General features: G+C 39.1%; 2 protein-coding genes across 6 annotated transcripts in view; both read left to right on the forward strand.

Annotated features, from left to right (window-relative positions):
- The window catches only part of ltbp1 (latent transforming growth factor beta binding protein 1), a 115,211-nt gene extending 94,873 nt beyond the window's left edge, over positions 1-20,338 (forward strand). For 4 of the 5 annotated variants that reach the window (XM_047602730.1, XM_047602729.1, XM_047602732.1 and 1 more), the window contains 12 exons: positions 1,265-1,390; positions 1,522-1,650; positions 6,867-6,995; positions 10,046-10,183; positions 10,713-10,874; positions 11,702-11,791; positions 13,108-13,236; positions 14,704-14,844; positions 15,090-15,260; positions 16,557-16,718; positions 17,493-17,642; positions 17,756-20,338. In XM_047602730.1, coding sequence (XP_047458686.1) covers positions 1,265-1,390; positions 1,522-1,650; positions 6,867-6,995; positions 10,046-10,183; positions 10,713-10,874; positions 11,702-11,791; positions 13,108-13,236; positions 14,704-14,844; positions 15,090-15,260; positions 16,557-16,718; positions 17,493-17,642; positions 17,756-17,928 — 1,700 coding nt within the window. In that variant the 3' untranslated portion in view covers positions 17,929-20,338. The remainder of the gene's footprint in view (positions 1-1,264; positions 1,391-1,521; positions 1,651-6,866; positions 6,996-10,045; positions 10,184-10,712; positions 10,875-11,701; positions 11,792-13,107; positions 13,237-14,703; positions 14,845-15,089; positions 15,261-16,556; positions 16,719-17,492; positions 17,643-17,755) is intronic. The other variant, XM_047602733.1, reaches the window with a different exon arrangement.
- A 3,646-nt stretch (positions 20,339-23,984) lies between these two features.
- Positions 23,985-26,854, forward strand: part of rasgrp3 (RAS guanyl releasing protein 3 (calcium and DAG-regulated)) — a 35,508-nt gene continuing 32,638 nt past the window's right edge. The window contains exon 1 of the mRNA XM_047603820.1: positions 23,985-24,234. The gene's annotated coding sequence lies outside the window, so the exon portion shown is untranslated. The remainder of the gene's footprint in view (positions 24,235-26,854) is intronic.

The raw sequence follows: 26,854 nt of genomic DNA on the forward strand, positions 1-26,854 counted from the left end.
TAGCGGGTAGCAGCGCAGTATCCCCTTCCACCTCTGTCAGTCTAGCTCTTCTGACTGACAGTGCCATAAACCTACAGTTCATACATGGGTTGTCAGATATACTTGTCCTCAGGTGTTCAGCCCCAAGACAGGCCGGACACTGATCATGACCATCCTCAGATTGGAGGGGGGCCATACAAGAGTTACAGACATGCAAGCTCAACATGTTGTTAAGTGGGACAGTTTCCTGAAAAGGCACGAAAAAAATAATACAGTCAAACTGCTGCCCAATTGTCTTATGAACGGTGCCAGATAGTCACAGTGGAACCCCTGTGCTGCGGAGCGTGCCTCAAAAACACATTAAAGAAAGATTTCTGACTAATGGCATGCTTACTGCCACTACAACCCAGCAAAAAATGAAAGTCGAGCAGCGTAGTGTGTAATATAACATACGGCGAAACACCACCATTCATAACAACAACAACCAAAGGAACTTACTGTTTGCCATAATTCAATACGATACAGTATACTGGGGCGTGCACCCTACCTCATCCCATGGTCACAGGTGACTTTGTTGGTATAATACTCGACCTGCACATATGCGAGATGGAGATATCTAAACTTCAAACTTTAAATTTTATTTATTTATTGATATAGCACTTTTCATACTAAAAAGCAACCCAAGGTGCTTTACATAAAAAAACAAAAAAACAAAACAAAAAATATAAAACATTACAATAAGACACACAAACAAATAAACAATCACACATACACACGGACACATGCATACACACACGCTCGCACACAGCATATACACAGGCACACACATGTCCACACTCACACCAGTATACACACTAAGAGTTGTCAGCGAGACATGGCAGGACACCATGCTGAAGCACCGCCCTCTGGTGGTCAGGAAAAATTAAATAGAACACTAGTTCTAGCAGTGCAGTTGTGCATGTTGTAGCAGCATAGGAGCCCCAGTAAATGCGTAAATTAGCGCAGATTCTAGTTAAATCACATATCTTCATTCATTCAAAAATGTAGCTGAACTGAATGTATTCAGTTCAGTGCATATAAACGAAATCAATAAAAAGTGTAATTAAGTGTAATTAAATTGTTGTTGTTTTTTAACTCCTTATGGGCAACATAAAGAAGCATATACATTTATATACCACTGATACTCATCGACATACTTGAAGTTTAAACCTGCCCACAAATACCTTTGTATCATTTTATTATGAATAACAATTTGTTTAACTGGAAACTGTGATGTGTGTTGCAGATGTAGATGAATGTGTAGAACAAGCCAGACCATGTGCGGGTGTAGGAGAGTGTGTAAACAACATTGGTTCCTACACCTGTATCTGCTCCCAGGGGTACCGACAGATCAATGGTACCAGCTGCATAGGTATGCACTGGGGCCGAGACGTGTTCTCCAGACCTGGTTCTGCTCCAGCCTCTTCACATTCAAGTGTTACAGTGGTCGGATGTATTGACGACCACACACCTCTCAGTGGGTTTCTGCTTGTGTTGTTCTAGACATTGATGAGTGTGGGGATGAAGCAGATCTATGTTCCCCACACGGCAAGTGTCTCAACACAGAAGGATCCTATTTGTGTGTATGTGAAAGTGGCTTCACTGCCAACCTTGATACACCCTCCTGTGATGGTAAGATGAAACTACACAAACAAATCACCCACAATTGCTTTTAAAATATACAATACACAGGTTTGACCAATACATTTTCAGTTTATCTCTGTAACACTATCAAGTCTTGACTTTACAATTTAAAACTTATTGAGATGATATATGTGATATAAATAAAACTGAACTGAACCAATTCAATTTTATTTATATAGCATCAATAACAATACAAATTGTCTCAAGATTCTTCACAAAAAAAGACTTGAAACCTCCAGAGCAACCTGAGGACGATGGTGGCAGGAAGCTCATATGAAGGGACCTATCTGATTAAGACCAACCAGGTAGAAAGAGAAGATAGGAAGAAGAGAAGAACAGGAGAAACAAGATAAACAAACCTCTGCCATAGATACATATATCGGACTGAAGGAACCACCTAGAATCTAATAAAACAACATATGCTGATGATTGATCTTATGTGACAGTTTGAGAGTAGGAGTATACTCATTTGCCACTTTATTAGGTACACCTGTTCAATTGTTTGTTAACACAAACAGCTAATCAATTTAAGCATGTAGAGGTGACCAAGACAACTTGCTTAAATTCAAACTGAGCAACAGAATGGGGAAGAAAAGGGATTTAAGTGACTTTGAACGTGGTATGGTTGTTGGTGCCAGACGGGCTGGTCTAGTTATTTCAGAAACTGCTGATCTACTGGGATTTTCACACAACCATCTCTAGGGTTTACAGAGAATGGTCCGAAAAAGAGAAAATATCCAGTGAGTGGCAGTTGTGTGGACAAAAATGCGTTGTTACAGTAACTCAAATAACCACTCACTACAACCAAGGAATACAGAATACCATCTGAACGCACAATACGTCCAACCTTAAAGAAGATGGACTACAGCAGCAGAAGATCACACTGGGTGCCCCTCCTGTCTCAAACTGGTTTCTTGAACATGACAATGAGTTCACTGTACTCCAGTGGCCTCCACAGTCACCAGAACTCAATCCAGTAGAGCGCATTTGGGATCTGGTGGAACGGGAGATTTTCAACATAGATGTTGTGGACGGCTATGGCTCAGTAGGTAGAGCTGGTTGTCCATGAACCGAAGGGTTAGCGGTTCGATCCCCCGAGTGTGCCATATGCCGAAGTGTCCAGTTACACCAGTGCAACTGGTGCTGGTGTGTGTGCTGGTGTGTGTGCTTGTGTGAGTGAATGGGTGAATGGGTGGATGTATCTCTGACTGTAAAAGCGTTTGAGTACCTTTGAGTAGGTAGAAAAGCGCTATATAAGAGCAAGACCATTTACTTGTACATGTCATGTCAATATGGACCAAAATCTCTGAGGAATGATTCCAACACCTTGTTGAAAGTATGCAACCAAGAATTAAGGAAGCTCTGAAGGCAAAAGGGGGTCCAACCTTTTACTAGCATGGGGTACCTAATAAAGAAGAATACAACAATAATAATAATTTAAAAATACGAATATCCACCATAGTTTTTATTTCTAGCTGTATACTGCCATCGGTCAAAGGTTTGGACACACATTTTTTTTAACACTTACACTTTTGATTATAACATGACTCCATATGTGTATTATCAGTATTAGGTTCGAGTCCAGCGCGGGCCTTTCTGGGTGGAGTTTGCATGTTCTCCCTGTGGGTCCAAAAAGCGTGGAATAAGGTCAATTGGACTTGTAGGATTTCTTGAAGACATTTCACCACTCATCCCAGTAGCTACTTCAGTTCCGATAGACTAGTGGGAAATTGAGGTTTAAATAGGAAAACTCTACGCCCACCAGAAACTTGCTTGACTAGAAGCTGGGGTCACTATTTCCATAATGGCTGGTACTTACCTGTCCTTGAATGGGGGGAACTGTGTGCTTAGTCTAACTTATCCTATGAATAGAGCTCTAACGAGGCTATTGTCAATGGGAGCCTGGAGGCTCAAGGTGTGAATGATGTTGAAACTTTTTGGGGACAGAAATCAAAACAGAATTATAAATAGATGGTAAATTAAATCTCAGTCCACCTCCTCTGTTTAGAGAAGGTTTTTCCACTTTGACATAGATGGCTTCCTTTACCCCTCTCTCACCCCTCTCTCAAACCATCTGTCGTCTCTGGCCAGGACTTTGATGTCGTTATCTTCAAAGGAGTGTCCTTTGTCCTTCAAGTGGAGGTGGACTGCTGAGTCGTTTCCTGATGAGCTGGCTCTCCTGTGTTGGGCCATGCGCTTGTGGATGGGTTGTTTAGTTTCCCCAATGTACAAGTCTGTGCATTCCTCACTACACTGAACAGCATACACTACATTACTCTGTTTTTGTCTGGGTGTTTAGTCTTTGGGTGGACCAGTTTCTATCTTAGTGTGTTGCCAGGTTTGAAATAAACTGGGATGTGGTGTTTTCCGAAAATTCTCCTCAGTTTCTCTGGTACACCAGCTATGTAAGGTATGGCGATGTTCTTCCTTCTGCTGTGCTCCTCTTCCCTGTCCTTCCTGGGATATCTTTTTGAGCCTTTAACAAAGGCCCATTTGAGATATCCACATGTTTTGAGGGTTGGGTCTTGTCTTGTGGGTGCAGTCTGTGTTCGGTGCTGTAGGGTTCTGATGACTCCTAGTTTGTGTTCCAGGAGGGATGTGAATCATATAACAAGTGCTGGTCTGTGTGCTTGGGTTTTCTATATACTTCGATGTTGAGGCTTCGGCCTTCTTCAGCATCCACGAAACAGTCTAAAAAGGCCAGGCTATCACCACTGATGTCCTCCCTGTTGAACTTGATGTTGCTGTCAACTGCATTGATGTGTTGTGTGGAGGATTCCTGATTCTGGGTCCTGATTTTGACCCAGGTGTCATCCACATACCTGTACCAGTGGGTGGAGGTGGAACCTCTAAATGTGTCCAGGGCTCTGGTCTCTACTTCCTCCATGTAGAGATTGGCCACGATCAGTGACACTGGTGACCCCATCGCACAGCCATGTTTTTAGAAACCTCCATTAAACTGGAAATAGGTGGTGGTCAGGCACAGGTCGAGTAACACACAGATTTGTTCTGGGGTGAAATTGGTTCTTGAGGCCAAGGTGTCACCCTTTTGCAGTCTTTTCCGTACTACCTCCGTGGCTTCTCTGTTGGGAATGCAAATGAACAGTGAGGTCACATCATAGGACACAATGGTCCTTCTCGGCCCAGTGTGACGTTCTTGACTTTGTTCACAAAATCCCTGGAGCTTTCGATGTGGGTTGTTGCCTACCAACGGAGACGGGATGGATGCCAAATGCTTGGCAGTGTTGTATGTGACTGAGTTTATACTGCTGACAATGGGTCTGAGTGGGGCTCATTCCTTGTGTATATTGGGGAGTCCATAAATACACGGTGTGGCTTCCCCTGGGTACAGACGGGAATAAAGGAGTCCGTCAACGGCCTTCTCCCTGTGGGTTTTCTCCGGATACTCTGGTTTCCTCCTACCTCCAAAGGCATGCTCGTTAGGCAGATTGGTGACTCTAAATTGACCCTAGGTGTGCAGGGTTAAGTTAAGTGATTGTAGAAGATGAGATGAGAGTAAAATATGTTTTTAGATTCTTCAGAGATTCCTTCTGTTGCTTAAATAACAGCTTTGCACACTCATGAGAATGAGTGTCCAATGAGGTTTAGATGAAGTGATCGTGGATACCAGGTTATCTGTTGCACCACTTTTGGTCCTCCTTTTCCTCGGCCGCTTAGTAACAGCAGCTGCTCTTAAAAGTGGCAGTTGTCATATAGCACATATACACAACAGGAGATTTTTATTGTTATTAGAAGAAGTTTAGTTTAAATGTTTTGCTGATCTTATTTGTTTTGTATTACCTGTTGTTGTTTTGTAACTTGTGGGAGGGACCTTACCTAATAACAGCGCCATTCTCCCAAGTCAGAGTACTTAATAAACTGTAAACTGTGCCTCAGTAGCAACACTGAACTTGCTCCAACTTAAAATACCATGGCAGCTACCCATGTGGTTAATTTTGTTGTTCCTTCTTTACTTGTCACTATATCTGTCCCCATCTCCATCCCTCCATTCCCTTGTCAATCGCACTGTCACGACTTCTCAAGAAAAAAGAAAGATAAGAAAAAACTCTACAATTTCTTTCACATATGCTGCTCCTACTCTTCTATTATGGCAGCAGTCTTGGCCTACATGCCAGAGTTGTTTTAATGCCCTCTACTGCTTTAGAAACAGACAGAGAGATTAGGGTAAAAAAAAAAATGGAGGAAAAGAAGCAGATGGAAGCCTTTGAGCTTGCTGTCTAGACTAGGAGGGATTTTTGTTGCTGCCTCATGATTTATGCAGGGGCTCAGACTCAAATAGAAGTGTCTACTTTTATGAAAACATTAAATGCATGTCTTTTTACAACTCTCTATACCAGATGCTTCAAAAGAAGACACTATTTAGTTCAATCCTCTGCATTAAATTTTCACCTTTCATTTGATTTCCTCAACATTTTTAAGGAAAAATCGGAAACAGAATTACTTTATTGATCCCAGGGGGAAATTACAGCAACTCCTACTCAAAGTGTACCAGTGTTAAGAACAAAGAGCAATGTAGGCCATAAAAATAAGTAAGACTAAGTAGACAATTGTAAAATATGTAAAAAAAATAAATATATATATATATATATATATATATATATATATATATATATGTGTGTGTGTGTGTGTGTGTGTGTGTGTGTACAAGCATAACTGATATTGTGTTCCACGTTGTTGCTCTATAATAACATTGAATATGGGGTTTTGCACAGTGGGAAGTTATCGCACAGAAATGATTGCACATGAGAATATATAAGGAAATATATACAAGTATATGAAAATGAAGTGAACTTTATGAGTTATTGCACAGTATCAGTGTAAATATGTTTTTGAATATGGGTTCTACACCGTCAGAGTCAGGAGTTGTACAAGTTAATGGCCACAGGCAGGAATGATTTCGTGTGGCTCTCTGTGGTGCATCATGGTGAAATCAGTCTGGTGCTGAAAGAACTCCTGTGACTGACAAGCACATCATGGAGTGGGTTCGACTCATTGTCCAAGATGGCTTCCACAAATACAACATCACACAACAGAGTCCAATAGGAAAAATTGTTTGTTTAGAAAATCATTGTTAATACAGTTAGATTTTAGAAAAAAAAATGTACGTTAGAAATGAAAGTGTGGAATAAATCCCGAACAGACATTTTCCTGACACCTTGTGGCTATCTGTCTTTCATTTTCAGATATTGATGAGTGTGGTCTCAATGACACACTTTGTGGTCCTCATGGCTTTTGTGAGAACCGGCTGGGGTCGTACCAATGCCTTTGTGACCAGGGCTACCAGGAGTCCCAGGATGGCCAAGGCTGTGTGGGTAAGTGTGGGAGTTTAGGTATATTTATATGTATGTACTATACATATACTGTTCGCCTAGCCTTGGGATAGCACGGCGACCTGCTCAGCCTCCTGTGTACAGGTTTATAATTTAGTTGATGTTACAAATTGAGTAAGCATATATGGTGTTCAGTAAATTACCACAATCATTCATGTGCTACATACATAATGTGCTTGTCTGGTACAGTCCAAATTTTAGTTAAAAAAACATGAAACTGTTTAATTTAAGTTTAGTTTACTTTGTGACAGCCTGAACCCTTAGTAATGGTGAAATCAGCCTTCAGACCAACAAAATGGCATGCTAATTATGAGTAATAAGCTTAAGAGATCAAAACTGTTTTTGCACTAGGCAGAAAACATTTTAGTTTATTTCTGCTGTAATCCTGTAAAATAAATAAATAAATAAATAAATCTCACATAGAGGTTGACTTGGAGGCTACGTCTGGTACGTTCATCATTGTATAATCAGGCTCGATGTTATCACATGAGATGTAGAAGCTGCCTTTTGTTCTGCTTAAATAAAATTATGACTATGTTCATTTAACTGTGCAACATTGATGATTGATATATAAGTACCCTACTGAGTTAGTGTTTTACTACATTCAAGGAAGCAGCATTTATGAATTCTATATAAATTGTAAGCTTTACATTTACACCAATTCATTTTTAAACACAAGTCTTTCCGATACTTGCACATCTCATGTTGGTCCCAGGGGGGATTTGAACCCTGCATTTTGGGGAATGTAACATAAATAATTAAATGAGAGAGGTCTCCGCGGGTAGACTGACAGATCTTTCAGCGATTCCTTGAAGTGCCACCTCTTCTTCATTTTGTGTTTCACTGTCAAATGTTACTGAAGTTTATTACGATTTCAACTTCAAGAAAGACATTCTGCAGCCCTACAGTGTCAACATGCAAAAAAATAGAAACTTTTTTCAACCACAGTATTTAAATAGAAGTGAGCACATTTTCTACTCGGATGATACATATCTCAAATATAGGCCTTGGTTTCTGTTGAGTTGAGGTGAATGACGGCCCCAACCACTGATGGAGAATTTAGGGACTTAACCCTCCTGTTACCTTTGGCCTTAGTTGTTTTTCTCAACAGTGTTTGAAAGCAGCATTGCCAAGTGGTCGAAACACTCCATTCCAGTGAGAAATAGACAAAACTTTAGTTCAAAATTTGTGGTTTTCCTCAAGTATGGATGTGGAATGAGTAGGAGCTGATTGGTGCTGGTGGTTTCCCTAGGCTAACAAGGCCCCTGCAGCTCCCATCTATCCTAATTTCCTCCAGCAGGAAGGACTGTCAGGACTGACTTCCCCCATCTGTATCCTGATAGAAAACTTCCCACACACATACACTCCAGTGACCAACGCCACCAAAACACACATATCAGTACCAGACCTACCAGCATACTGTATGTGCGTCATACACATTTAAACACACTTCCCATCTGTCCTTTGGCAGTGCTGCTGGTCCCACCCAAGTTCGGTCCAGCCAGCTGCCTCTTCTTCACTGCCAAACCATCACTGTACTGTGACTAGCACAGATGGACTCTTACACTTACACACACACAATCCTTGAATCCAGCAGTCATGGTGTACCACTAACCACTCAGAATGCGTGTCTTCTCTCTGTCTTCCTTCCCCTCCATCTAGTCCTCTCCATCTTATCAGCCAGCTATCTCTGCTTTCCACTTTCCTCTTCCATCTCTATTCTCCTTTCTCAGTTTCCCCTTCTAGCTCCTGGAACTCTATCTTCACCGTCACATCTAGTTTTCTTCCATTTATTTCACTTTTACTTATATAACAGTCAAAATTATCTCAAGACACGCAAGACAAAACTTAGAGCCTGATACCTCCAGAGCACTAAGCACCTTCTGACTGTTAAGCACCTCCAGAGCCTTAAGGACTATGGTGATTGCAGAGGAAGCCCAAGCCTCCATGGGGGCCTGAGCAAAATTTAATTTTGAGGGCCCCTATTTCTGCCAATAATATTGATTGCTGATCATGCACACACTGTAAACTCATTACAGCTCTGATTATGACTTTATTATGTCTTTACACATGCGTGAGTTACATGCAGAAATTATGCTGATTTTTCAGGTGTAATGAAGTTTATTTTTGTCGCAACTCAACAGCAAGGACAGTTAAAACTACACTGAATCAGTTAAAATATACAAATATTATAATTTTTGGTTTATTTCTTTTGGTTTCAAAAAACTGAAACAGAAATGTGCAAAACATAATTTATAGTGCAAGAACAACAATAAAGTGCAACAACAAATAATCACTTAGATATATAAAAAATAATAACAAACTCAACTGTACAAAACAGACAAATTAAATGAAATAAACAACAAAATATCAAGCAAACTTACTTAATGACATAAATGAACAGTTACCTGAAACAAGGTGACAAAAATGGTTTAAAAAACAAATTTGATATTAATGGCTACACAAATCTCTTTGATAAACATTACATTATCAAGACATGCAAACAAACCTTTATCTTGGCCTTTTCTGCTTTCCTCTTTGTTACCTATGCTCCTGAAGGATATGTACTTTTTTGCGACATTGTCTTCAACTACATTGACACTGAAAGAATGGTCAGCTACATCAGCAACAGCACTATGCTGACAAAAAATTGTGTTTTGTTTTGTGGTCATATAGATATCATCACTCATACATGAAAAAAAAAAAAAAATGATTGCAATTAAATACTTTCATCTCTTATGGGCCGACCCATCTGTTTGCACTGACTGGCTAGAGAGACAAATAAAGACAGAATAGACAATCTCTCCACAAAGGCTTTGTAGCAATTTACGAGCAATACTCACATAAACTCCAGCTAGTTGGCATTCAATTGTGAGGTGGTAAACCTACATAGCCATGAAAAAATGTGTTCTATTCCAAAGTTATTTTTGCATTTTAAAACTTAAATCCAATCCAGTGTGATTGCACACTTGAATGTAATGTCTGATTTATAACAGCATTTATTAACATGTTCTTCCATTCCTTCTCCACAGATGTAAATGAATGTGAGCTGTTGAGCAGTGTGTGTGGAGAGGCTCAGTGTGTAAATATGAATGGTTCCTTCCTCTGCATGTGTCCCAGCGACCAGGAGTATAACGCCATGATTGCCAAGTGTGAGCCCGTTCCCACAGGTGAACCACCTGCAAACTGACAAGAGATCTGCAACACTGAATCCCAATGTACACATGCGCTGTCATCTTGTGTTGGTGATGTTATTTGCCACCAGTACAGTTATAAGGAGTGGAGACTTAGTGTTGAAGTTGTGCCTTCTGTCCATTTAAACATCGTGTTTCTACATGATAAATAACTATTAACTGCTACTAAGCTAGCTAGTTACTTATCAAATACTGCACTAAAAGTGCCCTCACACGTGAGATTTTTTTGGTCCAATACTGTGAAAAAAAATACAGGCGCTATAGTAGGACTAAGATGACAGCACCATGTTCTTCTCAAGTCCACAGTGGAGTCAGGATATGTGCTTTTAGTTTAACATGGTAGAAGACATCAAAAAACACATTTAAGGCAAAGTGAAAAAAAAAGAAGATTTAGCCAGTACCTTTATGTACTACCTTGTGAATGCACTGCACTGTGAATGCAGGCTAATTGTACTCAACTGTGCCCATCTTTGTTGATTATTATCTTCCTCCATTCTTCTTTCAGTGTCACCAGTGGAGCGGAAGGAGTGCTACTATCATCTGAACAATGAAAACCTGTGTGAGAGTGTTCTGACTAGCCACGTTACACTGCAGGAGTGCTGCTGTACACTAGGAGCTGGCTGGGGAGACAACTGTGAGGTGCATCCCTGTCCTGTGAATGGCACAGGTGAGATAGGGGAGGAAGGAGAAATCAAGAACAAAGATAGTACAGATAGTTCACACTTGGTTGTAACATGTGTCGTGTTTGATTCAGCCACAAGTAGACACGATATGTTTTCATAACCTGGCATAAGAATAAGTTAAATTGCGGCTGTGACTCAGTAGGTAGAGCTGGTTATACACAAACCCAAGGGTTAGCAGTTTGATCCTCAGTACATAACCCACACTTTTGTCCCTTAGCAAGACACTGAACCCAGCAAACTGGTAATGTACGCACTTTTGTGAATGAATGAGTAGATGTGTCATTGTGAGTGGTTTCAGTAACAATAAGTAGAAAAGTGCTACAGAAATACAGGCAGTTCCACACTCATAATCAGTAGAATATTGTTCTGAAAAGAATAAATTGCTCTGACTGTTTTAGAACCGTGAAAAGCACTGTTTGTTGTGGGTGTGAGCACTCTGCATGGTGACAAGAAACAAGATTAAACAAGTTAATAAGAAATGTAAGCTTTATAGGTGAACAATTTAGTTATTTTTGTACAGTGATGTCAGTGATGCTCATAATCCTGTGTATCTTTGGATTGCTATTGATAACCTAAGTCTCATACAGGAAGTGTATTCTGGTTTATACCGTTGCAAACTGCTTCAGTCAAAGAGCCCTTAATAAACTTCATCTGAAACAGAGAGCATTTGTGTGACTTCAGCTCGGATCAGTGGTGTGCAAACACATGAGAAAGAAACTTATACAAGTGGCTTAAATCAGTGCCTTTTCCTACACAAACACTGCTGGATATATGACAAACACTACAAAGCCTTGTGTTTGTCCACTTTTAGACCAATTTGACCAGATGTGTCCTTCTGGAAGAGGGTTTATTCCCACTGAAGACTTGCTGTATGGAGTAACCACTTCTAGCAGCTACAGAGGTAAGAGGAGTCTTTACTGTTAAAAACATTTGATTTGATTGAGATTATTGAACTGTAATGCTTGATGCATGGTGGATGGCAGAGTTCAGTCCACAAAATCTTAAGTCTGAAAAGTCCAGATTATTTCGTCTGATGCCCTCCTGAGTGAACTCCTGATTTTGATATATGTGTCCCTGTACCTGAACCAGTGGGTGAAGGTGGTTGCTGTGAAAATGTTCAGGGCTCTGATCTCTCTTTCTTCCATATAGAGATATTCCACTATAGGTGACACTGGTGACTTCATTGTGAATCATTGTTTTTGCTTATAGAAACTTCCATTAAATAGGAAATAGGTGGTAGCCAGGCGTTGGTCAAGCAACACAAACTTTCTAACAGCCAAGGTGTCATCCTTTAGTAGTCCTTCCATTTAGTGGCCCCTGAGGTGGTAATGCACGTAAACAGTGGGGTAACATCATCATGATGTTTTTCCTGGATCCACTTTGATGTTCCTTACCTTGTCCCAGAGAATTTTCTTAATGTGGTGAGGAATATTGCCACTAACACAGATAGGATGGTGGCCATGTGCTGTATGTGACTGGGATGAAACTGTTGAAAATGGGCCTGGCTATTAAGAAGCCTCAACACTCAAGTGTATTGGAAACCCACCCACACAGACCAGCATCTATCCCTTGATTCCCACCACCCCCAGGAACACAAACGAGGGGTCATCAAAACCCTACAGCACTGAACACAAACTGTACTCACAAGGATGGATAGTAAGGAGAAGGAGCAAAAACACATCAAACAAACACTCAGAACATGTGTATATGCCACCCGCCGTCTATTCTTTATTATGTCTATGGGAGCCAACGCAGGCGACTTCAAACCAGGAGGCTGAGGCGCTTAGTGTTGTACACCTCCACAAGCGTTGACCCTCAGATACTGAGCATCCACCGTGTGGCAGACAGACACGGTCAAGCGATGTACCACTTCCTCCAAATACCAGAGTAACTGAGGGTCAACGGTTGTTCCGGTGTACGAGGCTAAATCTAACAGCTATCATTCAGATATTCCACTGCAAAAAGTAAATAGTCCTGACTGACAGGGTTACTTTACTTTCTTCAGTCGATCCGTACACTCACCGATCAACCAATAGGTGAAAAGTTAGCCAGTGTGGACAGCCCCCTCATCTGCATTACATTTCATTGTGCATGCTGAAGTGTCTGCATCAATAAATAAATACAATTTATGATTTAGGTATTTATTTATTTATGTCTGTGCAACTCAATATAAATATTGAGTTAATACTGAAATAATATCCCTTTGCTGGTTTGCAGATGCAGATGAATGTGCGCTATTTGGCCAGGAGATATGTAAAGGCGGCTACTGTCTGAATACTAAGGGCAGCTACGAATGCTACTGTGAGGCTGGACACGACTACGACGCTGTCAAAATGGAGTGCAGAGGTCAGGATGATACACACCTAAAAGAAAGAATTTGTGAGAGTAATTGTATGTTACTGAGGTTTAAACTTTAAAGTATCTGCTGCTCTACTTGGGCTTTCTAGTAGTACCTTGTTTATCTTCCCCCATTTTGTCAATATAATGCTTTAAGCATTACTGATGTTAAGCACCATGTTAATTATAGGATTATAGTTGTACAATGTTCCAAGCTTGGAATAAGGGACTGTTTCGTTTTGATATTGAATGGAAGCATTGTCTTCCATTCATTAGCTCCCAGAAATTCATAGCTGATAAAATGGTAAACTCTTGAGCAATATGCCCTTAACTCCTGGTTGGCTGACCAGCATTTAAAATGTTCTGAAAGTTGACTCATTGACAGACTTTGAATGAATGCCCCACCTAACTGAGTAATGAAACAAAATGGTATTAACATACAGAGAAAGGAGAAATCAGTAAGTGTGGGTAAAAGTTCGTAAAAAGCTTTTCAAAACCATAAACAAAAATGGGAAAAAGCACTGTTACTTGATTTTTACTTCTAAATTCAAAAACAAAAAAGTTCTCCATACACATAGTTACAGAATATGCATAGATAGTTAGCATGCTTTGGATATTCCAGGCAAAACAAAAGGATAAATTGACAATACATATAACAAAGCAACAGAAGATGAGGACAGTGTATGGTGGTGTATTTATCTCCTGGGAACCTGTCCTCTGCCTCTACTTTCTTCATTTCTTCTTATTTTGCTGTGTTCGGGACAGTTGAATTGCAACCTCTAGACATTGGACATGTAGCTCCCAGCCAATGGCCAGTCGTCATGGATATATAAAGAGCTGTAGATGTGTGCTCTGCACCCTGGAGGTTGGTCTACACACATGCATAGCAAAGTGTGGTGGGCCATCCAGTGGAAAAGATGAGCCTGCACATCTGAGCTACATTTACACAAAATTTGACTGAGCTGTTATCAGAATATGAGTCTGGTAACACACCATTTGGATTTCATCATGGGATGTGTTTCAACTAATAGAGACAAAAAACTTCTACTGTATAAAGCTAGAGCAAACAACCTGATTGGCCCTGCAGATCTTTGTTGGAACACAATCTGTTGTTATGCTAGAAAAAATCCTTGCTCACCAGACATATTTCCACAATGGTTACCTAGAAAACAACTGTTTGATTAATATAAATAAAGGAATGTACACACTACTGTGTTGAATGAATGGATGGGTCAAATGTTGAAAAATTAATTATTATTATTTATTATTATTATTATTATTAATGATTAATACATTACAAATTATTATTCGAAACTGTTAAATATGTAGTTTACAGGACTGTGTGTGTGTGTGTGTGTGTGTGTGTGTGTGTGTGTGTGTGTGTGTGTGTGTGTGTGAATGCATTGGTCCAAGGTAATCTGGTATGAAGTCCTGAGACCTGTTGTATTTCCATAATATCTTTTTGCTTTCTTGTAGACATAGATGAGTGTCTGGATGAGTCAGTGTGTGTTGATGGACAGTGTTTAAACACGGATGGCTCATACATGTGTTTCTGTACACATCCCATGGTGTCGGATCCCACAAGTAACCAATGTATCTTTGTTCCTGAGTTGGCTGGTAAGTTTTATTTGAAGCACACAGTTGTATTATTAGAAATTTTCTCCTGGGATATTCTGATGTTTGCACCCACGCTGCTTGAAGGAGTGTTACCCTCCTGCTGCCATGAGGCTGTACAACCAAACCTGCTCTCATTTCTGTTAGTTATGAATGGTAATTCAGTCTACCGAATGCATATGTGTTATCTCAGAAGCAACCACACTTATAAGACACAATGTGTATCTAGTAACACTGTGTGTTTGCAGAACAACATGAGCAGACCGACTATCAGGGTGTCTGTTGGCAGACTCTAACAGAAAACCTGACATGTACCAAGCCACTGGGTCCCGACAGGAAGACCACATACACAGAGTGCTGCTGTTTATATGGAGAAGCCTGGGGCGTGGACTGTGCCCTCTGTCCTCTTAGAAACACAGGTGCATACCACACATTCTGTCCTGCAAAGTTAGACAATACAGGCTGTCAGTGAAACACACATTGTACAGACACTTGATGAGCGTCACTGCAGCGCAGACACAAACCAAACCTGTCATTTAAACTGACTGTCGACCATTTGACATCAACAAGCTATCAAGCTGGGATGCTGGATGGGAAGTTCTAACTCGAGACAGGCTTCTCTCCTTCGTAACTGTTGTCAAGTATTATTTTTTTTTAAGATCTTGGATGCTGTTTTGCCAGCTACTTTTGTATATTTGTTCATAATGCTAATTCTGTAACTTTTTGGATTACACTGTTTATTTTATTTTACTAGATAATAATTATTTTTTATTTCATTTTAATCTATTTTTTTTATTTTATCTTTCTTGTCTTTTTTAAGAGTGTTTACTTTTATGTTCAACAAAGCTACTGTGACAAAGTAATTTCCCTCATGGATCATTAAAGTCTGTCTAAGTCTAATATTAATCAACAAAAAGAGCAGCTAGATGACTCACAGCAAAACATTTGTCTGTGTTGTATTTTAATTTGCCTAATCTAAAATCAATATGTCTCTTCCTGAGGTGTAGGTTGGCACGGAAGTGACACTTATTTGAATTTTTTCTTTTATTACTGCATATCTTGTTTTTTTTGTTTGTTTGTTTGTTTTTTAAGAGTAGACTGCAGGTTTATTTATTAGGTTTATTTAAAATTATATTAACATTTCTAGTTTGTGGCTAATAGTTAACGTAATGTTCACAAATAATTATTAACTCAATCCTTCCTATGCAATGATAATAACTCAAACTAAACATGAAATTAACCTTTTTCCTAACAGCATAGCCCAGGCTCATTTTGTAAAAGTTTATGAAAACTGTCTGAAATTCTCCAGAGGACATCGCTAGTTTTTTTTTTTTTTGTTTTTTGTTTTTTGAGGTGGCAATGTCTGCCTGATATGAAAGAACATGGGCTTGATAAAATGGATATTTTATTTCTGGATTCAATTTAAATATTCTCAGAAAGTAATATCCATATTCACATAGCATAATTGGCTTAAAAAGTCATATTTGAACATTTTTGGAAAACCTTTCCTACAGTTTTAGAGTTAGTGAAGTACTAACTCTAAAATACAAACAACCCTGGTCTGCAGAACCTCAGGACTATGACCTCATACTTATTATCTTAAACATTTACATATCTTACTTTTTACTGCACTTGGCAGCTCCTGACACTTCATGTTCATTGATTCTTTTCTCCTTTTCTGCCACTCTCACTGTATTTCCATTTCTCATCCTCAGTGGACTATGCAAACATGTGTAACCTCCCTTTGAGTGGGGAGCGGCGGCCATATGGTCACGATGCCCTTGTTGCTGGTCCAGTTCATGAATATGAAGTGAGCCCTGACTATTTGCCCCCACCTGAGCAGCAGCCTGTCCGACCCTTCTATGAGGATGAAGAGCGTGAGTGTTTTCTATTCCATGCATTCTTTTGTGCATGTATCCTTCTAACAAGAAGTCAAAGACATTCTAACACTTGCAGTTTTAACGTAGAAAGCTTAGCCAGGTTGTGGTAGCTGCCTCTGTGTTTGTGTGTATTGTTTGTTGTTTTTTTTGTTTTAACTTGAAAGATTTAAACCTGATAAAGGTCGGACAGACCAAAATGTTGCAGGAACTCTTTGAAACCAATCTGGAATAAGTTTTGCAGTGTGGCAGGGCACGTTATCATACTGAAATAGGCTGTGAATCGAATCTTGGGATTAGTGTTATTTATGTCACCTGTAAAGTGCTTTTAATGCAGCAGATGGTCTGTCTGAACTTTAACAGCTGGGAAACACTGACTGATATCACAGTGCTTTGCTGCCACCTTGTGACGAGAGAGCATGTTAGAATTGGAACGTTTCTAAAGGATGATAGTCCCGAAATGGCCTAGTGCTCACTGGAGCACCGCTGTGTCTCCCTCTGGTTTAGTTCAGTTTTATTTATATAACATATATCATTAGGTAGAAGGGGCATATTTGTTTATGATCGTTAGTACTCTACGTTGATGAGACGTCCCCTGAGACTACCTAAGAACCTTCTGGTCTTTCTAGGGAGGTGTCCCTCCTTTTCTAAAACCTTTGCCCTCACAGGACAGGTGCTCCTCTCCTCTACTACCGTTGTTGTCCAGCAATTTTGTCAGTGTTGTGTCTTTGTCAATCATACGAACATCTTAAACACTCTGTTTTTGTGTTGCAGGTCCATACAAGGCATTTGAGGGTTTGCGAGCAGAGGAGTGTGGGATACTAAACGGCTGTGAGAATGGTCGATGTGTCCGGGTTCAGGAGGGTTACACCTGCGATTGCTTTGATGGATACACCCTTGACCTGTCCCTCATGGCCTGCATTGGTAGGAGAGCAGTCAGTCACACACACAACCAAAACAAAGAGAAAAAATAGTAAAATGATATTAAATTATATTAATATTAAAGGATCTCATAACATCTCCCTTTCTGTCTGCAGATGTGAACGAGTGTTCAGAACTGAACAACCGGATGTCGCTGTGTAAAAATGCAAAGTGCATCAACACAGTGGGCTCCTATCAGTGTGTGTGTCTGCCAGGGTTCAGGGCTTCAGACAAACCCAACTACTGCGTGGAAGCAGAAACACACCAAGCATCCACACACACACAGTAAGCATAGATGTACACTGGCAGGGCAACAAGAGACACCAAAACTACATGCACAACCTTGTAATACTATACTTGTGAGGATATCCACTGACTATAGTCACTGCCGAATCATGAGCAGTAACCTTAAAGTAGAACTCCCTGCTTTAGCAGATGCTATAGCACCCAGCAGCACTGCAACATCTCACTGCCACCTTGCACAGCTGGCCATTAACATTGACCGGGGGGATGAAAATCTTTTTGCCCAGAATCTAAATTAAACCTCAAAACTTTCAACCCTGTGCCTTAAATCCTGCTTTTAATCTTACTCCCTTACATAAAAACGTATCCAAATGTCCACTCTGCCCTTTTACCACTGTCAGTTCTGGTTCCAATCACTATGGATTTTCTTTTTTTATAGCACTTGTTATATCACATTTGTTATTTTCTTCCGTTTAGTGGTTTTCCAGTGTTAATATTTTTAAATGTTTTCCTAAATATTTAACTAAGAGACCTTATACTGTAAGAAATATTGAAACTTTTTGAAAATGAACTGGTCCTGTAGCTCGAATGGGTAATGACTGACAGAAAACGCATCTTTAATTATTAGTTAAAAATTCACTTTGGACAACAAAACATATAAGTCATCATCGCACAGCTAATGTGTTGTGTTTCTGCATGAACAAGCAGTCTGGGACTGTAGCGCTTAGTGAATGTTAGGAGTCTATCAAGAAGCCAAAAACATATACCAGTCTGTCTGTTGTTAAAATTTTTAAAATACCATTGTGGTTTTGCTGAAACTAGTTGTGACTGACATCATTTGTCCAATCTGTGCTTTAATGAATGTTTTGGGTATATTATTATTCCTTCAAATAAAATACAAATAATTCCTTCCCTTTCATTTAAAAGAAAATCGCTATAAAAAAAATAGTACAGTAGAACTTTTTCACTTAGGTCACAGCCAGTCTACAGCCACATGCTGATGTAAGCAGCCTGTCACATTTACTATCTAAGTTCTGTGACTTAGCAAAAAACAGGGGAAACTCCATGAAAAAACATTTTTCCCACACATGTCACCTTTATTGCATATATGATTATATAAAAAGACAGTGAGTGACACCCTAAATGAAAAAAGTTTGAAATTCACTCCAGTACAGTGTTTACGAATGGAGGAACTATTAGAGACCAAAAAAATTTTTGTTGTTGTTGTTTTTTTTGTTTTTTTCGTGTGTGTATGTGTGTGTACTTGCCTGAAGGCATGTTTATTTTCGGTGTAAATTTGGCAATTTTAACATCTTTGAGGACTGACTTTTGGATCCAGCCTCGAGTAGCCATTCAAGGAACTTGATACTTGCATGTTGGTTTCATTTTTGAGACCCAGAAGTTGCCGCTTGACTTTAATCTGTTGATGGTGCTAGATTTCTTACACTTCAACCCTAAAAAAACAGACTTGCCTTTGTGGAGACAATCAAAACCACAAGTGTGAAACTTGTGGTGGTGCTAAAGTCAAAGTCAGTGGGACCACCAAAGTCAAAAGGTACATGATATGTCAGTATTTCATTGTATATTTCAGAATCCATCCAGTAGCGAGAGAGAGATTTCCAAAGTAAGCTGTCTAGCCAATATTCTTTTCTTCAGACATCACTTTAATTTGGTCCTTAAAAGCATAGAAATACAGCATGGGTTCAAAAACACACACACTTAATAAAATAAAATGGATGTTTTGTCTGTTGCTTTTCTAATCTACTTTGTTATTTTGTTTTTAAAGTAGAGTTTTATGTGTGTCCCAAGAGGCTGCTTTTCCTCATTTAACGTAACGACAAACCCTATGGACTCATGTTGGGGGATCATTCTTTTTTTCTGATTGTCAATATTTAATATTGTGAAGAGACCAACTGTCTTGTTTCTTCACTTCTTCCATCACCAGCCCACCCCAAAAGCTTGTTTCTACACCAAGTGATTAACAGTTTATGTACTAAGCACAATTTATTGAACTAAAAAAAGTTGCTTATGTAGTCTTTGAAATAAGCTTTTTGTGGGGGTTTTGTCTTTGTTTTTTAACAGTAGTCTGATTAAATTAGAGAACTACATGTTGACTGGAACATGGGATAAAACTAAGTTTAATTTTTCTAACAAATAGCTAAAAGACTGTTGCGTTATCTAGTATCCCTTCCCTCTTTGTCTTGAAGTGGCTGACATTTTATTTTTTCTACTTTTCTTATCTGCGTTTCACTGCACAGTCTTGCCAGGTTGCAAAGCTGCTATGGGACAGAGATGGGAGAGAAGAACCTTGTGTACATTTTAACAAAAGAGTGGCTGTGAAAACAGCTGATATATTCGTAATTTGTACATGACTGAACAGCTTTCTCTATGAATTCATATCACAATGTACATGGAATCCCTTGAAAATAAACTATAAATGGTGATATTTAACATAAGCTACTTGTCAGTTTCTACTGTTTAAAACGTGATGTGTTAGCAGTTTGTTCTGCTCTTGACTGCTTTACATTTAAATACCATGTGATGGAGGTTATTTATTTATATCCAAAAAAAAAATGAAAACAAGGGAAACTAGTTGATTATATCATTTATACATTATAAGCTATACCTAGTTTATTCAGAGCAGTGAGGAATATTCAGACTTGTATATTTAGGAAACAAAACAACCCCTTCACAAATGCGTAGCTCAACACAGTCTGTCTGTCTGTTGTCTTCAGAGAAGGCTATGCCCTTGCCACCAAATATCAAATGTGTTTATATGTGTTTCCTTTAAAATGTCACTGTGTTCTCTTTCATGACCTTTAGGAACCTTAGGTACGTGCCAGTTTGACTCCTTTGCGGCCACTGTTGCTGTTTTCATTGTCATTGTTGTTCATTGTTAAGCCAAAGTGTAGACACATCATAGCATCATTGAGTCCAGGTTAAAGAAAGTCTCTAATCAAGTTTTTCTGCAACTTACTCTCTCAGGGTACAGAAATGTAGGTAGAAAATGACCTTGATCTTTACATAACAAGACAGGGGTATACTATATATGCATGAACATGGAAAATTATTTGAAGTTCTTTACCCATTCTTTGACATGTTTATGCAATAATGTAATTTTAAAAGTGCAGTACATTGCATTTTTGTCCTTTAATAATATCTTATAGAGGTGAAATCTCAAGTACATTCACTCAAAGTCCATATTCTTATCAGCAGCACATTTCCTAATTTTGTTACAGCAAAGTTTTGCACCATATATGTACCACAGTCAAGTGCACCTGATCTGGTCCTGAGTCCTCTATCTCCACAACAGAAAGGGCTACAGCAGTGGCTGTACACTAGTACAGTATGTCACTGGCCACCCCAGACCTGATTGGTAGTTCATCAAGTCCAGCAACAGAATAGATCTCCGGGAGCGGACATCACTCTGCACCACTAATCACAGCGCCGCCATATTTTTCTTTGATGACAACAGCGATCAACTCATGCCCCAGGATGAATAGTCGGGGACAAGCAAATTGGAAATAGTTTTATAGGATTCCTAAACACAACGCAAGATGGCAGATGTGGATTAATGCAGAAAACGGAGCGGTGAGATCCCTCTAGGAACAGATTCTTCTTGTGTATCGATCACATTACATTACTGTACACAGTACAATGCACTTGTATAATAAATAAAAATAATATAATACTTTTGTGCATGTTGTGGTGCATTTAGACATTCACATAAACCTCAAAAAGGCTCAACAGTGAGCTCTAGCGTCCTGTCACCCCCCTCCAAGCAGCCACCGTGCAACTGAGAGATTAGCTTAGCCCAACTACTAACTACTAAAACTACTCAGCTAGTTTTACCTTTAGCATGTTCCCCAGCTAGCGTGTTTCCTCCTTAGCCACAGCCACTCACTCTGCTGCCAGGGACATGTTTACCGTGACCCTCTGTTCTCTCCCGCGAATGCCCAGCTCACGCAGGAGAGCAATGGTGGATTGTGCCACAAATATCCCTCCCGTACAGACATAATATGTCTATTCTCCTTCCTAACAGATAAGGAATTTACTTCTACCTGTGCTTCCTCAATTTCAGCTGCCAAGCATTTCAGAACGTGTTTGTGATGCCAGGTATATCACCCTTGGGAGAGACTAACCCTGCAACCTGTCAGAATGTGTACATACACAAGAACATGAGTGGGTACTCAGCTAAAGCTACATATAGTCTTTTTGAAACTACTTCTCAGTTGTTGGACTTTTTTATTTGGTATTTGTGCATGAAATCGGTATTACGCATTTGTTAGCCCGCCCACCCAAATTTCACCACCAGATATATAATAATATATATATAATCTATATAGATATATACTACTATATAGGCTACTATAGATATATAGATATAGCCAACCTGAATACCAGGCACAAATAACCAGGTTTTTTACAAATACTTATTTTGAACAAATAGTTTTAAAATGATTTGTATTCAAGAACAAGACAAACATCACATCCATATATTCAAAGTTTCATTCAATATATTCAAGAATTCATTCAATATATTCAAAGTTTCATTCCATATATTCAGGGTTTCATTCAATACATTCAAAGTTCCATTCCATATATTCAGGGTTTCATTCAATATATTCAAAGTTTCATTCAATATATTCAGGAGGTCAGCGTTGCTGTTGTAAGCGGAAGTCGCCATTACAAATGCAGTGGTTACATAGTGCCATTATTGTTTCAATGTTCAACTTAGAAATATATGGTTTTGAGTAGATTGTGTGTATTGTTTATAATACTGATAATAAGGTGTGTTATTTTGATTATTATATGTATTATTTGGATTACCAGCGATCACTGCGAATGTTAGCATTAGTATATACATTCATTTTGCCATTAACATTAGCCGGAAACCATAACGGTATTTTTGGTTTATAAAACTAATTTGTAAATTTAGTTTGTTCAGTTTTACAGCGTTTCTCAAGTAAATACTCTAAGCGGATCCTCTGAGTCAGAGTTTTTCTTTGGACCTGTTGTCTATCTGCTGAGCTGTGGTAGCGGGGCAAAATACAAAGTTTCATTCAGTATATTCAGGGTTCATTCAATATATTCAATGTTTCATTCAAAATATTCAAATATTAATTTCCTGAACAACATGCCATATGTACACACACGCACACACACACGCACATATCATACACATCAGCACTGACGGCGTACATACACATATCCCTCATAGGGAGGTATGAAAACATTTGCTTGACTCTGCTTGATAGTGGTCATTGACTTAACTTTCACAAATTAAGAAAAATGTCTTGAAATACTGCTGTGTTAGAAGCAAAACATTGAAATATGTGAATCACATCTGAATTTCAGTATCTAGTTGTGTTTTCTTTGTTTCCAGCATTTCACATTTGTGAGGTGTCATGCATTCAGTGTTTTTTTGTTTTTTCATCAATTACCCCATTTTGTATCAGAGAATCATCCTTTAACCACCCGTCAGCCCCTTCTGACCATTCTCAAGTGAAACACCTTCCACAGTTGCTGTTTAACCGTCCCTTACTGGAATTGTGTGTGAGACAATAAAAGCTCAACTCTTTTTGTCCAGCCAGGCAACAGGATGTGCAGTCAGGGCTCTTGTTTATGCAGACATTTTTAGAAGCCCAGAGAGACAAAACAATGTGGACAACGTCATTAGAGTGGAACATGGGCTGGGTTGACCCTATCACACAAGCACACAGCAACAATGTAGGAACACACGCATGCACTAACTCCACACACATCTTAGTAGAATATCATTTCCAGAAATGCTAAAAAAAAAAAAAACTGTGAAATAACATTATTGAGTTTGAAACTGTGTATTTCATTGGACAGCCATGGGATGAAGTTATCACAAGTGTTTCTGGGATTAGATACAGGAAGACAGAACAAAATAAGTGTGAATGTGTGTACAATCATATTGTGATACTTTTCCTGCTCTGTTGTTTTCCGCTTCACCTTGTGTGGTTTCTATATTTAACTCAGCCCAACCAACACAGGCAGGAAAACTAAGTTGGGAAAGAATTGAAGGAAGTCTAGTGGCCATTTAAACAAACAAACTTACACACTGGGATCTGCACTGGCTGAATACACATCATTGCTGTACAGAGCTGAGACACACAAAGGACTTTAGAAAGACAGAGGAGCCAACTGATGAAGGGGCAGAGAGAGGCTTCTATCTACCTCTAACTACTACAGAACTATGTCGGTTTTAGTAGCACTCCTTTGGATTCAAGTGGATTTAGGTGTGACTTTAAAAGGAGAAAAGGGTGATTCCATTCATGGACATGTTTAAAAGGCAGATCCTGACAAATTGAAAGTTTCAAATGAGGTAAGGAGCATAAACTAAAATAAGTGTATTCCGATGGCAACTAGTTTGAATACCGTGGTGTGTTTTGTTGTCTTGTAGCTGCATTCAGTGCCACAGTAAATCTTGAACTGTATTTACATGACAGTATGAATAGTATTGTATGTGATTTACTGTTGATAGTCTATTTGACATAAATCAGTGAGTCACCGAGAGTGAGACAGTGAGTACAACATACATCATAACACAAAGTACAGGGGCCAGAAGAACCTTGTAGACTTAAAATGTCTTTCATGTGGAGCCATGCTATGTGTTAAACCATGTAGTGCATGTAGAAAGTTGGCCTTGTTGGATCTTTCTGTACATGATGCAGTCTGGCATTTAACATTTATTCCAACCATTCTTACTCTTGGATACTTGCAGTTGAACTGAAGTGCTTACTTGTCAACCAAACCAGCTACATCAACTTTAAAACAGACAGTATGTATACATACGGTGACTCTCACACAGACACATAAATATTAAATTAGAACTGTGGAACACTGAGTGATGGAAACTTGATAGGTGCGGTAGTTTGTGGATATCAAACAGCAACATTATCTATAACAATATCAGTTTTACAGCAAGGAGGAATACTTCCTCTCTGACAGCCACGTTGGGTGGAATCCTGTCACCCTATGGCACACATATCAAACTTAAGGCCAATTGTACTGTATTATCTATCAGAATTGTTAATGTCATAAAAGATGGGCATGGACACTGTTTAGCAAAGTGATTAGCGCATTACATTATGCTGCCGTTATGACAGCGTAACAGTGATGAAAACATGCTGTTATTAGCCGACAAAACTTGATGTGTATCAGAGTCTGACTGTGTCCATTTGGACCCCTCCAGGCTCTTGTATGCTTTCAGCGACTCTGGGATAGGATGAAGGAAAGTTAATGAGGTATTTCTATATATTCGGATCCCTGCCAGCTGTTTTAATGCTCAAAAAAGCTCACCTGGGGTATGATATGTGTCCATGATATGTAATCTGTTGAGTTTTGCCTTCTACTGATCATTTTGTATCTGTTTAAAGTGTAGTAAACTCTGGCGGCTTGAAATCAGCCCTGGCGCCATTTATTTTCCTCAGAGTTTCCCTGACAATATGGCGGCGTCACCCGGAGCTCTATTGACAAACTCAATAATCTTGTAGTTGCCTCGGCAACCGTTCATTTTATCGGTAGAATAGAGCAGCTTCTGAAGCTTCATCAGTCATACGGTTAACTGATAAAAGCTCAAACCATGAGCATTAGAGCAACAGGTAAAAAATATTTTAACGGAGATTCTTACACAAACTTGTAGTAACGCTGTACCATTTAGCAGACAATAGGCTAACCAGTTAGCCTACTGTTCCACGGTGGCACACATGGCAAACATAAAACTAATTAAGCTAAATAACAGCAGCATCTTCATCTGGTGCAGGTGTACACATTCATAATTAGCAGCATCAAGGCTAACACATGCATCATCATGTGTCAAACACAGACCTCCTAGTGCATATCCGTTGTCATTGCGTGCAATTTTGACCAATTAAGCTTCTCTTCCTTGTTATGTATATGTATTGGGTCCAGAGGAATTTGCATCTAAGTTTTGCAGAAATTGAAGTGAAAGCATCTCTTTCCACCCCTGCAGAAATGACAGACGTACAAATTATGTTAATACAACATTTTTATCACAGTATGAGCTGTTGTTACATCATGAACAGCACCAGTAAGACTCATAATGTAATAAGTTATTATATTATGCACAAAGCCATTATTACGTTATGCACTCATGATTTTATTACATTTTGAGTTGCTACATGCCTCACTGCCCTCTTTACTGTTTACCAACACAGCATCGTCTGCCAAATCAGTTAGTCACAGTTCACTCAAGATTTTTAATCAAATCAAATATATTTGTAGGTTCTCAGTCATCCAGGTCATGGTAATCCAAAAAAGCGTTGAATAAGGTCAGCTGGACTTGTAGAATTTCTTGATTTCAGTTTCAGAGTTTTTTCCTATTTAAACCTCAATTTCCCACTAGTTTATCAGAACTGAAGAAGCTACTCGGATGAGTGGCGAACCGTCTTCAAGAAACTCTGCAAGTCCAGCTGACCTTATTCAACGCTTTTTTGGATTACCATGACCTGGATGACTGAGAACCTTCAAAGACAACTTTACAAATTACAAGTTCCTAATGTATCAATATACACACCAATCTATCATAATCATTGTGAAAGGTCTTAAATATATAAAACATTTCTATACAGACAGCCAGTTTGCATCTTTTGGCCAATTAATCAGAAGTGCAATCTGTCTCATTGTATTTTTTTTAGTTATATGCAAGTCAGGCATTTTGTAAGGGAAAACATCCACCAATTTGAATTTACTTAGGATAGCCATACTCTCCCCCTTGCTTTGGAAACTGTCTGCATGAGCTTGTTTCAGTCATTCACATGGAGAAAATACAATTTAACAAATTAAAGTGTCAACATGAGAATGGGAAGAATATTGGGGTCCCCTAATGAAATACCTGGACTCAAAAAGATATTTTTGTAGTTGCATCACACTTGGAACTTGTTAATCAGGTTTATGTACTAGAGTTGTAAGGACCAGCATTG

Source organism: Mugil cephalus, chromosome 13, assembly GCF_022458985.1.
Source record: "Mugil cephalus isolate CIBA_MC_2020 chromosome 13, CIBA_Mcephalus_1.1, whole genome shotgun sequence".
NCBI lineage: Eukaryota > Metazoa > Chordata > Actinopteri > Mugiliformes > Mugilidae > Mugil > Mugil cephalus.